The sequence below is a fragment of the Crocodylus siamensis genome, chromosome 4 (genome assembly GCF_052110815.1).
Source record: "Crocodylus siamensis isolate JL-2025a chromosome 4, ASM5211081v1, whole genome shotgun sequence".
NCBI lineage: Eukaryota > Metazoa > Chordata > Crocodylia > Crocodylidae > Crocodylus > Crocodylus siamensis.
The window spans coordinates 71,954,242-71,967,192 of record NC_143398.1 but is presented as its reverse complement, the minus strand read 5'-3'; the positions used below and the strand labels follow the sequence as shown (position 1 = coordinate 71,967,192).

Below are 12,951 nucleotides of genomic sequence, written 5' to 3'. Positions count from 1 at the left end.
TGAGAAATGTTTGAGCCATGGACTGTTGGCTAAATTTGTATGTGCTGATAAAAATCTTTTTATGGGTATATCTCGAAAAACAATTTAAAATTAATTTTAAAAGTTGCATAGCCTTTTATCCAATAACTTTTTAATGCAAATTCATAGCAGTCCTCAGAGAAAGTAATTGGGTCTGCCATCCTTCCTAGGGACTTCCCCAATCACTAGGCTACAGTTTCAGCCTTCCATGTACTCCCTCTCTCTGGCCTAATGAATCTTGCATTACTTTCTTCACAGTGACATACCTTCAGCAGGAAGGATGAAGTGTTCCCACTCAGCCTAGTCTATAGCTGGTTTAGAGTCCTCTGCTGGAAGTGGGAGATGGCGGGGATTTAATGCCCACCATACTGGAGGGTGCTCAAGCTCCATCTCCCTCTCCCACTTCCAAAGCAAGTGCTTTAATCTCCAGGACAGCAATTATATATAGGTGGACACCACTGTCTCCTCTCCTTTCTCAATCATATTTTTAACGAAAGTGGTTGTGGGCTACTATCTTTTGTATTGAGCTCAAAGCTCTTAGTATGTATTAAGAATATTCAAAGCATGCCTATCTGAAATGGCCCCTTAGGAAAAAAGTGCTGAGTCACCACCTAATTTCTGGATCCCAGTCTGGCATAGGTGCCCTCTAATGTCCTGATTTCAGGATGGCAGCAAAATATGTACAGTAGCAAATCTGTAAGTCAGAGATGTCAGACTCACCTGTGGGCTTGGGCTAGATCTAGACTTCTGTATTCCTCATAGGCTGGATTCGGCCTGAAGCACTACCATGGTAGCCTAGAAGTTGTTTTGCAGCCACTGGACCACTTCTTCATTTCAGGTCAATATTTCTATTATTTAGAATTTCCTGGGCTACTGAGTTCTATAGTGATACACTTCTTAATTCCAAGGTGGGGGTGGGGGATGGATGGATTTTTCCCTCTCTCTAAGGTAAAAAGCATTTTTATTTTTTCCAATTTTATTCAACTGAAATTTTGTTGAGAAATGGCTTGTGTACGTAATATTTCTTAAATCTCTTGTTTTCCACGTATAAAATAACATAGCAGACAAAAGACCCAGAATTTTAAAAAGCTACTGTTGACCCTTGAAGGAGATTTAAGGGTGTTAGGGTTACTGTTGACAGCCCCTGTTCTCAGCAAAATGAGTCCTCTAATTTGGTGAAAACAAAACCAAACTTTATTAAAATTATGAAATGATGATCTTGTTAACAAAGATCTAGCTATATTTGCTTCTGTGATCCAAACAGAAATAAGCAGTCTTACAACTTGGAATCCCTATGTCTTGAAATCCTAAGAATTTCTAACAGATGAGCAGCCTGTTGGGGTGATCTTACCCAAATTTGGAAACTAACTCCTAAGGAGGTGTTGGATTTTCATTTACAGCTACAAATGGGAGCCTCAGCAGAGGATGCCAGAGGAACACGTCTCTGAGCACTGAGAGACTTTATCACCCTTCTCAAAGGTTTACAATGTTATTTGATGAAAGCATTGACAAATATGGTAAAAAAGAAGACATTTTTGTTTCATCCTGTCAGACGAGCTTGAACAAACTGACCTGAACCTTTAATCAAAACTGGATGTCCTAGGACTGGGCTAGCTAGCCTTGTTGAGAAAATTCTCAATAAAGGCCCAATAAAACTACAAGCATGCAAGCTAAAAGGATTCAAACTTAACACAAAGAACTATATTATATGAGAATAATTTAATATTTCTCACCTATTAACACTGTATAGTGCTGTAACATGTCTATGACCACCCAGAATCACATTTTTGTTATGCTGAATACAGTGGCCACCAGAACCTTGGTATTGCTGGATTTGGATTTCTCTAGTTCCCAAAACTAAGATTTAAGTTAAAGAAGAATCTCCATTAGTAGCTTATAGCAGTGGTTCCCAACCTCTTTAGACTCACTACACCCCTGGAGAGACTCAGGACACCTGTGGGTAGACTTGAGGCACCCCTCAGAAAATGTCAGCTCTAAAAGTTTTCACTTGGTTTTTGACTACAGGAAAATCAATAGAGCAATTCTTCAGTTGCAGAGACCTCAAAGACCACAGCAGGGCAGACTGTTTTTAATGCTATGGATTCCTAATTGAAAGATTCAAGTTTAACATATGAATCACATTAACATACCTAACAGTGTTAATGTTGTGTGGCGCCCTGCATCACCCTTGAAAGGATCAAGGCATGTTAGGGTGCTGTGGTACCTTGGCTGGCAATCACTAGCTTATAGTCCAGCCCAGTGGTCCTCAGTCTTTTTGGACCTGAGCCACCTCTCTGTAACTTCTGGGATTTGAGTGGCACCAAATTTAAAAAACTAATTTATAAATTACAATGCTTACTTCCTTACGGAGGGACCTGGCAGTGTAAGCAGGGATAAGCCTGAGCCTGAGCTTTTCTGCTAGTCCAGAAAAGTATTTGCTAACACTTATCTCCTCAGACCTCAGATTCACATACCTTTCCAAAGATCCAGCAGCAGCTCAGGGTCTCCCAGCACCCTCTTTGAGAATCACTGGTCTAGCTTCTATGGTAAGCAGTCTAGCAGTTCTGATTCTGACAAGAAGTGGGAAGTGGCTCCTTAAATAGCACATTGTAGCATGTATTTGTGTTTACTTAGATTTGTCAACAGACTCATTAGGGTCTAAATGGTCAGACAATATTCTGTGGAGCTAAAAAGGGCAGCTCTTCCCTAAATATCTTAATGGGGGATAATTTTACTTGTTTCTTCCTCTTCTTGAAGGGGGGAAATGTATATTGGACACAGATAAGAACAGTGGGAAAATTTTTAAAGTATAGTGATGCTCAAAGGCTAAAATATCAAATAATGGGGGTTAACATTTTTCTGTTATAAAAACAATCCTGCCTATATTGTTCTTCTGTGTGATTCCCTTGCTTCGGTGATATAACAGTACTAAACAGTGCTGCTGAGTATCTTGAAATGGAGATTATTCATAGATAAATAATTGAGGATACTGCCATTGTACTAGAAAGACAGCAGCAAAGGCCAGAAACACAAACAGTGGCCTTAAAACTAAAATAACAATACAGTATTGGTTACAAAAGGAGCGTGAAGGCGCAGAAGGGCTGGGGGATGAAGGAGTGGATGGGTATGGAGGCCTAGGCAAGGGGAGGTGTGGAGTTGTGTCCCAGTCTGGATACCAGTTGTCATAATCTTTAAAAAGAAAGAAAAGGGGCTTATGCTTAACTATACATACTGGACTGTAAGTAAGTAATTTAACAAGAAAAGGTGTTGATACATACTTATCAGTTGCTCACGTTCTGGGTTTTCTGGTGAGAGATCAGAAACAAATGTAAATATGACTTGACTGTCAGTTTTATTAATGAAAAAATAGTAGTGCCTTAGTAGTGACTATACAACTGCACCTGCAACTCAAATTGATGTCTAAATGCTGCTCAAAAATTAACTGGGCTGACATGTTGCCAGATGAGGTAGGTCTCATAGTTTAGTATTGAATTTAATGTAGCTTCCAACATTTGTATTTGCTCTTATATAACCTGTTGTCCTACAGGTGAAGGAAGTAGCAAATACATCTAAAAGGTTGGATTTATTGTTAAAAGGTAATGTGCAAAACTAACTTGCAGAAGTCAGTAAATACAAGTAACATATAGTGGGGCCAGGTACAGCACCTCTACCCCCACTGGGCAGAGCAAACAAGCTCCAGGGCTGCAGTGCTTGTCACATCCTTCCTGGCACAAATGCAGGAAACCAGAGATACTTTGCCCAGTCTGGAAGCAGCAAGCACAGAAAGAATTCCCTCCCACTCCCTGCTTGCTGCTGACAAGGAGACCTGGGCTGCCTGCAGTAGAGCAGGGCGTCCCTGGCTCTATACACAGGTGGAGGGCAGTGAAGAGAATTTCCTCTCCAGCTCTCAATGTTTGCCGCAGCTCTGGAGCTCACTTAGTTTGCCTGGTGGGAACAGCAAGTTGTCCTGCTCCTAGTTCTTCCCCAGCCTCTAGTAGCAAGTCACAGCAGTGCAGGTGATGGATAGTCAGAGTAGGTTTTTCACCTTACCATGTGACTACTTCACTAAGTGGAACAACACTAAGCCAATTAACATTTGTTCAGCTTACCGTGTAAGTTCTAACAAGGCTCTAAATGTGGAAACCTCAAGACGATACTAGGGTGGGAAGAGTGCACCAGGTTGGCAATGGGTGGCTGAGGGATCTCCCCCCCGACCTCAATTGGCAAGCGCTGGAGAACTCCCCACCCCCATCGGTGATCTGTTGCCTCCCCTGACTTGGGAAGCATCAGTCACCCATGGAGCAGTGTATCTGAGGGGAGAGGTGGAGTGGAGTAAGCAGAATGGTACTTTCCTGCTCTCTCATTTCCCAACCCCTGACCCTTTGTCAGAGCAGGCAGACCCTTGTACCCAATATGTATATATCGGGCAGAGGGAGGGAATATGGGAAAAGAGCAAAAGGAGTACAGTGAGCCTGACTATGGGACTACTGCTGCCAAGCAGAGCTGACACTGCTACATGTGGCAGAAGGAGTCTGGGAAGATAAGCTTTCCTGTCCCCTCATTATCCCCATCCCCATCCCCCTCTCCTAGCCTTTGCCCTGGGCACTTAATGAGCTCAGTGCATCTCTGGAAGACCTCAGATAGAATCCTATTTCATTTTACACACCTAAATGTCTATTAAACAGATGTGGTAGTGGAGATAGGTTCACCTGTCATGTAATAGTCTAGTAGTTAGAGCACTCTCCCAGGAAGTAGGAGTCTTAGGTTATGGGTCCTCTTCAGCCTGTGGGATTCAAGCCCACATCTCTCACCTCCTAAGGATAGTGCAACTTGACTACTTTTCACCAGAAATTTCTAGGTAATATTTTTAACAGATTTCCTTGCACTTACCACAGAGGTTGCCTGCACACTTTTCACCATTGCACTGACTGCATGTTGCTCCTGCTTCGTAAGGTTTTGTTGGATAATTCCCACTGAAAAGCAGAACAACATCATGTTGCTAGATTAACACAGGCATGAGCAGAGGCAAAGCCTTCTGGATCTACAGGCTAGATCCACTGCCTCTGTGAATTAGATTGTTTCCAACCTCTGTCCTTGTACATAGAAATATTTGATAATACAGTAACTCTAGGAAACATGTCTAAGTATGCTATGCAAGAGACAAGATCTTCTCCATGAGGTTGGATATTACTTGGATTCTTTGGACTGTGGCTTTCCCAGGTGTGCTCCAGAATCTTTTAATATAATGTCAACTTACGCAGGTCCGTAGTTGCAAACAAAATGTGCCGCATTGGAGATACCAGGAAAATTTGTAACTCTATGACAGAACTGAACAGCACAGCCAACTTTGTAACTTTTGGCCCAAACAACCTGAAAAGGAAACCAAAGTATGTTACATGTTTTTTCCTCCCAGAATTAATAAGGCTACTACAACTTGTGATAAAAGGAAAAGCAGGAAATCAAGTTGGATATCTTGGGTAGCTTTGTAACAGCCCACACTGAAGGCATTGCAACTAGGGGTGTATGAAGCTTCAGTCACCAGTTCCATCCGGAGAAGATTTGGCCTGTTCAGAGGCTGAATCACCAAATTTGAAACGAATCACGAGACCAAAACCCTCTGAATTGATTCAGAACCTCCGAACCAATTCAGAAAAGATTTAGAAAAAGTTTTGGAGTGTCAGAAGGCAGTCTTTTAGGGGAACAGAACTGAGAAGAGGGAGGGGGACTGGGGAGGGAAAGACTGACATCTATAGCTGGCCAGTGACTGTGATCTTTCCCTGAGTCCCCTTCCAATCACAGTGTTCTGGGGGAGGGACATAGAAACAGCACATAAGCCTCTCTCTGCAGCCTTTCTGTGCCTTTTGTGAGTTGTTTCAGCCTGAGCACCGGGAAGGCCCCCTGTTACAGGCTACCATCCCTGCTGTTTTCATCCTGCTGCGCCTTAACACACACATAAGGTCACACATGTCATGAGTTTTGCTTTCAGATGCTTGAGGTGCAGTTTCCCAGAACTCCCTGAACCTATCTCCTTGAAACCTGTCAGACTTTGTGGCCTCAGCAGGGGCTAGCATGCCTGCTGTTTTCACCCCGTTCTGACTTAACACACACATGTGACACGTGTTTTGCTTGTCAGCACCTTGAGGTGCAGTTTCCCAGAAACCCCTGCAGCTATCTCCTTGAAACTTGGCAGGCCTCATGCCCTCAGAAGCTACCATCCCTACTGTTTTCATTCAAATCTTCTAAAAAAACCCAAAGTTATAGGTATTTCAGTGATTCCCCCATTATAGTCTATGGACAAATCTCTGAATCTCTCTGAATCTGCGCCAAATCTTCTGAAGCCGATTCGGTCGAATCAATTTAGGACAGTGATTTGAATCTCTGCATTGAATCATTGTCTTCCGAATTAGAGCTGAATCCAAAATGAATACTTCCCTATTCGTGTAGGCCTAATAGCAACAGCTTAAGGCAGAAGTTTTCAACCTATTTAAACTCCAGGCACCCTGTGGAAAATGTTTTCATTTGAATTTTAACTACAGAGAAATAATAGAGCAATTCTTAGTTTTCATTTGAACTCTTGGTTTTCACTTGAATTTTGACTCCAAAGAAATAATAGAGCAGTTCTTCTGTTGCAAAGAACTCAGCAAGACCATGACAGGACAGAATAGGTTTTAATACAATGGATTCTTATTTTAAATCTCTTTAGTTTATCATGTGAGTTATGTTTGCCCACCTAACAGTGTTTACATTGTATAGTACCCCACATCACCCTTGAAAGGATCTCATTGCAGCCTAGTTCAGAATCTTTTTTTTTTTTTTTTTTGGTATTTTAAACAAAAAATGTAATTTCCTCAATTTATAATTTGTTTCCTCTGTGAACAGGAAAGCACCTGGAACTTACTTGGCCTATTATTCCAAAACTGAAGGGCAGGTTTTATTTTATAGGTTTTCTCAACAGTCCCAGTATTTGATATTTGCCTCTCGCTATAATAAAGAGGTAAAGTGGCCTTCTTCCTGATACTACAGTGTGGCAGTTTTTTTGTTGTATTTTTTCCATGAGAATCACTCTGAAGCAACTTTAAACAGCACAGTATCCTCTTTTCTCTTTATCACAGTATTTTTGCAGAGTTCTCTTCACCTAGAATTGTCAGTTCAAATTGTGCAACTGATTTAAGCTACAATTTAAAATAGTAGACAACATGTGCTTTTCACAAATCATTTGAAAGTTGAGACAGATACAAAAAAATTACCTGGGTGTAATGGCCACACACACCAGTACAGGCACGGCTCTTGAAATCATACATATTGACTTCATCATACCAGTCAGTAAGGGCTGCATTCACAGAAAATAAGGTGCTGCCAGTCCAGATGTTTTCTCCAGCTGAAGTAAAGGTGGGATGTACCTTTCCTGGTACTTTAAGATAGATGTTGTGACCAAAGTGACATTTCTTTGCCCATGCTCTGGCAGTTTTTGCCAGAGCGGAGTCCCAGGACTACAGAATGAAAAGAACATGAATTAATATGCATTGGGATGCAGGTTGTAGCTGTGTTGGTCTAACGACATAGGCAGAAAAGGTTCTTTGGGTGAATCTGATATCTTTTATTAGACCAACTTAAATAGTTGGAAAACAATTTTTAAGCAACCTTTTGGGTTCAAAAACCTTTCATCAGGCAAAGGAAGTTTCAGCAGTTGTGTGCTCTTCCTAGATGGAATGACAAGTGAAGAAGCCAGAGGGATGAACTCCACATATTTAGAGTTCTTTAAACAGAAACTTTCCTCTTAATCTGTCTCTTTCCTGTCTCCTAGGCCTATCTTTCCTTTTGCCTCTCACCTTTACAGCCAGTATTTTTAATTTAGACACTTCTGCTTTAGCACAATCAACTTTTCTCTCCCCGTGTTCTTCAGACATTGCAAATGTATTAAATATGCCACATCTCATGTCTTTTTTTTATTAAACCTACAGGTCTAGATTATGGTATTTAAGACCACTAGGATTTAGTGGGATTTGGGATGAAAACAGCTAGCCAAAAAGGAGTACGGTACTGGGGACATTATGCCTGTATAAGGCCCAGTCTCCTTGTTCAGTTATTCATTTTGCATCAGTTATTTAACTGGAACAACATGCTCTGATCTGCTGAGTGGAACCATACCTCTTATTGCCCCTTGGCTCCTCCACCTCCCCAGAGCACAGGGACTGCTGTTAGTGGTTGCTCTCTGCACAGTCCCAAGCGGTTGCAGGAGGATCACTTGCATTCAAGGCCAATGAAGGCTTTAAACATTTATAAACAAAAAGGGACAAGGAATTAAAACTTTGTGTCTGTCACTTTTAAGTCACTTTTAGATACTTCACTGTGAGAGGTTGTTTTTTTTTCCAGAACAAAGTTCAACACTTACCCTCATACTAAAATTGTGTCTGTGGGTTGTGCAACAAGCATTCTTTGATTCAAAAAAGCACTGCTTATGTGGCTAGAAATATTAATACACCCATTAATATTGATATTTGGGGCTCTCCTGACACAGCGCTCTAAATTAATGTGGGTGGGGTTAGTGTTTGTGAATTTTCTGGCTTGAGGGGTGTCTACCCAACATAAATTGCATCTTTCACATGGTTATAAAAATTGTAAGAATTTGGCTTCTTAGTAGAGGCATTAAAAAACAAACAAACAACAAAACCCACCCTTAGTCCTATGGACATACAATACCACGCATGGTTTCTAACAAGTCTTCCAGGTACTATTTCTAGAGGTTTGCAGACATGAATGATTGACTATCCTAATATGCTGACTTTGGAAAGATATGGTCCATATGAGCCTGGAGAAGCTTCACTCAGTCCTGATGCAACACTTACTCGGGGTACCAAGCTACTACAGAGCATTTGTATCAGCTCTTCAGTGTTTTGAGTAAGTTGGTCTTCTTAGGGGGCCATTTCTGTCCATTATAAGGTTCTCTTAGACTGCTAGTATCTGAACAATATCTGTGCAATTTAGTATTATGCCTAGCATGCTGGACTGTTAAGCTATGACAGAAATTTTAAGTGTCTTATTGTAATGGTGCTGTAAAACCTGCCCTTCACAAGGATGAGTTGAGCATTTTTTTTAAATGAAAATTAAATTGTTAATTCAATCGTGCACCTACCCAGAATTTCCACTGTGTGAGCTTCCCCATTGTTCATCTATGTGTGCATGTATATGTGTCTGCGTGTGTGGGCAGATCCAGCAGTGCAGTGATGTGGATGCACTCCCTTTTCAGTTGATTACTTCAGGAGAGCAGAAGCCAGATACCCTTTTTAGGTCCTGGAAGCAGGTAAGAATCTCCCTCCTTCCTTCCCCTACACTTTCTCCTTCCCCATGCCCCAACTACTGTTTCTGTTTCCAACTGTCCTGGGGGTATGGGGGTAGAGGCTCCAGAGACACTCCTGCCCAGTCCAGCTGGGCTCCACATGGAGCTGAGGTCAGCCTGGGACAGCAGTAGCTAGGGGCAGGTTTCTCCTCTGTGCTTGGTCCCCTTGGGTATTCCCTGCTGGCCTGGGAACAGGAGTAGGGGATAGGAATTCAACATGCAGGCAGCCTACAGTGGCAGGAGCTACTCTAGAGCCCCTGTCTCCCCCTGCTTATTCTTCCCACCTTGTCCCTGGGTAAGCCAGGGATAGCAGTTGTGGTGGATAGGAGAGGGGAAGTAATATACCACTGAGCACAGTGTGGGGAGGGAAGATTTTTTTACTTGCTTGAGGGACTTAAAGTTCCCCACTGCTGAACCTGTGGGTTAGGGACAGACATTACTCATAAACTGGTTTAAGTGATCAGAAACTGATTTAAACCTGTAACAGAACAGATGTTCAGTACATATAAACCAGTTTGAAAATGACTGAAACTGGTTTGAGATAAATCTGGTTGAATGTAATATCAGATTTAACTGATTTGGGTCAAGCCAGTTTATGTAATGTCTGTCCCAGACCCCTTGCTGGTTTAAGATAATCAGATTCCCCCAGCATCCTGGCATGCTTTCTGGGCTGGGCAGGGCTCTCTGCTCCACATCAGGGCTGGCCCCTCCTCTCTGCTCTCTGGCTGTAGTTCGGCAGAGACTGCAGGTTGCTCCGCCCCCTCTCCCTCACCATTCCCTGCTAAGCAGGAATTCCCCCCTTCCCTCTGCCTTGTGGAGAGGTCTCTGTGTAATAGCTAGCAGACCACATGCTGGTTATGGTCCATGATGAATAACTGGTAGAATCAACAGGCAGAATTAACAGGTAGCTGGTAATGCCCCTCTGTTGTTTTCTTAATGGGGTGATAAACACTGAGTTAGGGGTGATAAACACAGTTATCAATTCCCTGCCTGGCTAATCAGATCATCCTGTTGGGGCCTGGCCATGTCCCCCCTCCGCTCAGTGCTGTGTAAGAGAAAGAAAGGCTGCTCTGGTGCCCCTGGCTTCTAGCCTGAGCCACTGCAGGCATGTGCTGGCATTTCTGGGATGTCTGTACAGTTACAAAGTGATTCAGCCTAGCCAGGTTAGACTAACCTGCAAATATTGAATCAGTTCAGGCTCAGGCTTTTTGAATGTCTGTCCTTAGCCATGGTGTGGGGAGTAGCAATGCAGCCAACCCTACAGTGCAGGTCACTGTTCCTGCACCCCACTTTAAGAAGTCCTGGATCAGCCCAAGTGTGTGTTTGCATATGAAGTAGATGTTGTTGACTTTTCTCCCCGTCCCATACCACTAGGGGAGAGACTATAAGGGCAGAGAGGAGGAATGGTAGGTGAGCAAATGCAGTGAATGAAAAAAGCATTGATTCTGATTTCTCAATCAGCTGTCAGCACAGGAGACAAAGCCTAAGCCAGTTTAAGAAATGAAGTGATCTGCATCAGCCAAAGGAACTCTCAGAAGAGTCTTTTTTTGGTCAATGCCTTGTGCCCTTGCCCCTCCGTGCCCTTTGCACCAGCTAAACTATGCATTGGAGATCCAGTTATAATTGAAGAAATAATTTTTTTCCAAATAAGTAAAACTGAACAAATTTGCATCTGACTAACAATTAGTTCCTTTTTTTCTATGATTCTCTGCTGTCTAGAGTATCTAAAATGTTCACACAATTAATAAAAAAAGTACACCAAAATTAAAAAGAAAAGTGCTAATTCAATAGCAAGTTCTGTGCTTATCAATTAGTATGTTGTAAAGTCCTCTTACCATGCGACGCATGTTGCTGGCTGTTGGATTCACCCTAGATCGAAAATGGTTATGACTTCTCACACAATCTTCAATAAACTGAGGATCGTCTATATCAGGAAAATGTTTGTTAGAGCAAAAAGATAGATCCAGTAATAACAACACAGCTAGGAACAATATGATTTTCATGATCATCATGTGTCTTTGATCTCTCCCAGGAATTTGAAAGAAGTATGCCTCAGCTGCAGACGGTGCTTCTTGCCTACTATATAGCTCTCTAGCTAGGAGTTGTTCAGCCCAGTCATCTCTGGTATTTTTGTGGTTTGCTAAGTTGAAAACATGCTGATATCATAGTAACAGGAAATTAATTGCTACACTAGCTTTTTTACAGGAGAGGAAATTATTAAGAAATAGTTCTCTGTGTAAGAATCGTTTGTTGCCTTTACAGCCCTGATTGAACCCACTCCTGTAACACCTCATGCCACATTACTATTCCATCTGTGGAAGTGCCTCCGGGGCCATATACCATCTGTCTCAACTGGGATCCCCTTCCCTCAACTCCCCTGCCATGACTTGGTGTTAATGAATGAAAGGAGGGGTTCAGTGGTGATTCTCTTCTTGGGGACCCCGGAGGTGGCAGTGCTTACAGTTTTGCTGCCGTGTTCCACAGGGCTCCGCCTCCCTTACACCCCGTCCACTCGCCAACCGAATGGGTGTCACCTGTGTTGTTCAGCCATGTTGTTCAGCCGTGCCCTTTCTCCAGGGGGACCAGTGTTGGCATGGGTTCTGGTGGGTTAGCCCAGCTGTCATGACAGCTAGTGTCTCCGCCTCAGATGCTGATGGGCTAGGCTCCTGTTTGCTGGCATACTCCACACCGCCTCTGGGTGGGACGCCTCTAATGATTTTTACAAAGTAGACAAGAACTTCCTCCTCCCTCCCAGCCTTATACAGGGACTCAGCTTCTCCTTGCTCTGGATGTCGGCAGTGAGCTGGCTGCAATGCTCCTGCCTGCCACAGGAGCCTTACCATGCCCAGTGTGCTCCATGCCAGTGGGCTCCCTCTCCTCCCCCTTGCTGGGTTCCCATGGGGCTTTTTAATTTTCCCGTGGTGGCTTCTCCGGCCGCTGCAATTGGCCCGGCTTTTCCCCACCCTGGGAACAGCTGATTGAATAGCCGGTGGTGGTAGCTCAGCAGGCTTCACTGAGCTACCACATCTAGAGAGGAAATCCGTTACAAAATTATCTTTGCCAGGACGGTGCATTGCCATAAACTTGAAAGTTTGTAGAGCCAGAGCCCAGAGAGTAATACGGGTATTTTCGCTTTGTTTCCTGATTAGCCATTGCAGTAGGGCTTGATCTGTCACCACCAGGAATTCCTGCCCCAATGGATAATATTTAAAATATTCTATCGCCCAGTGTATTGCCAGGTACTCCCTTTCGATCGTGGCATATCTGGTTTCGGCGTGGCTGAGTTTATGGCTTGCAAAGGCGATCGGCACTCATCTTCCCCCCCATCTTTGCAGTAATACAGCCCCTAGGGCACTGCCTGATGTGTCTGTCTGCAAAATAAAAAGAGCAGAGAAATCAGAAGTGTGTACCACGATGTCGTGACACTTTGCCTCCTTCAGATCCTCGAAGTTCCTTCTCACATTTCAGGCATTCACTTTAGCGCCGCTGCCAGTTCCCCTTTGAGCTCATCTGTGAGGGGTGCGGCGAGACCCATAAAATATGGTATGAACCTCTGATAATAATTGTTGAACCCCAAGAAGGAACAGAGTTGTCGA

The 12,951-nt window shown here is 43.2% G+C and overlaps 1 protein-coding gene across 1 annotated transcript; it reads right to left on the bottom strand.

The window, feature by feature from the left end:
- Positions 1–1,221: 1,221 nt before the first annotated feature.
- LOC149865857 (glioma pathogenesis-related protein 1-like) lies at positions 1,222–12,670 on the bottom strand. Its single transcript, XM_090041015.1, has 6 exons — positions 11,191–12,670; positions 7,266–7,508; positions 5,276–5,388; positions 4,909–4,991; positions 3,297–3,323; positions 1,222–3,207 (listed from the first exon to the last, which is right to left on the bottom strand). The coding sequence occupies exons 1-6, from the start codon at positions 11,365–11,367 to the stop codon at positions 2,981–2,983; spliced, it is 870 nt and encodes a 289-aa protein (XP_089897141.1). The 5' UTR covers positions 11,368–12,670; the 3' UTR covers positions 1,222–2,980.
- Between the last annotated feature and the right edge of the window lie 281 nt (positions 12,671–12,951).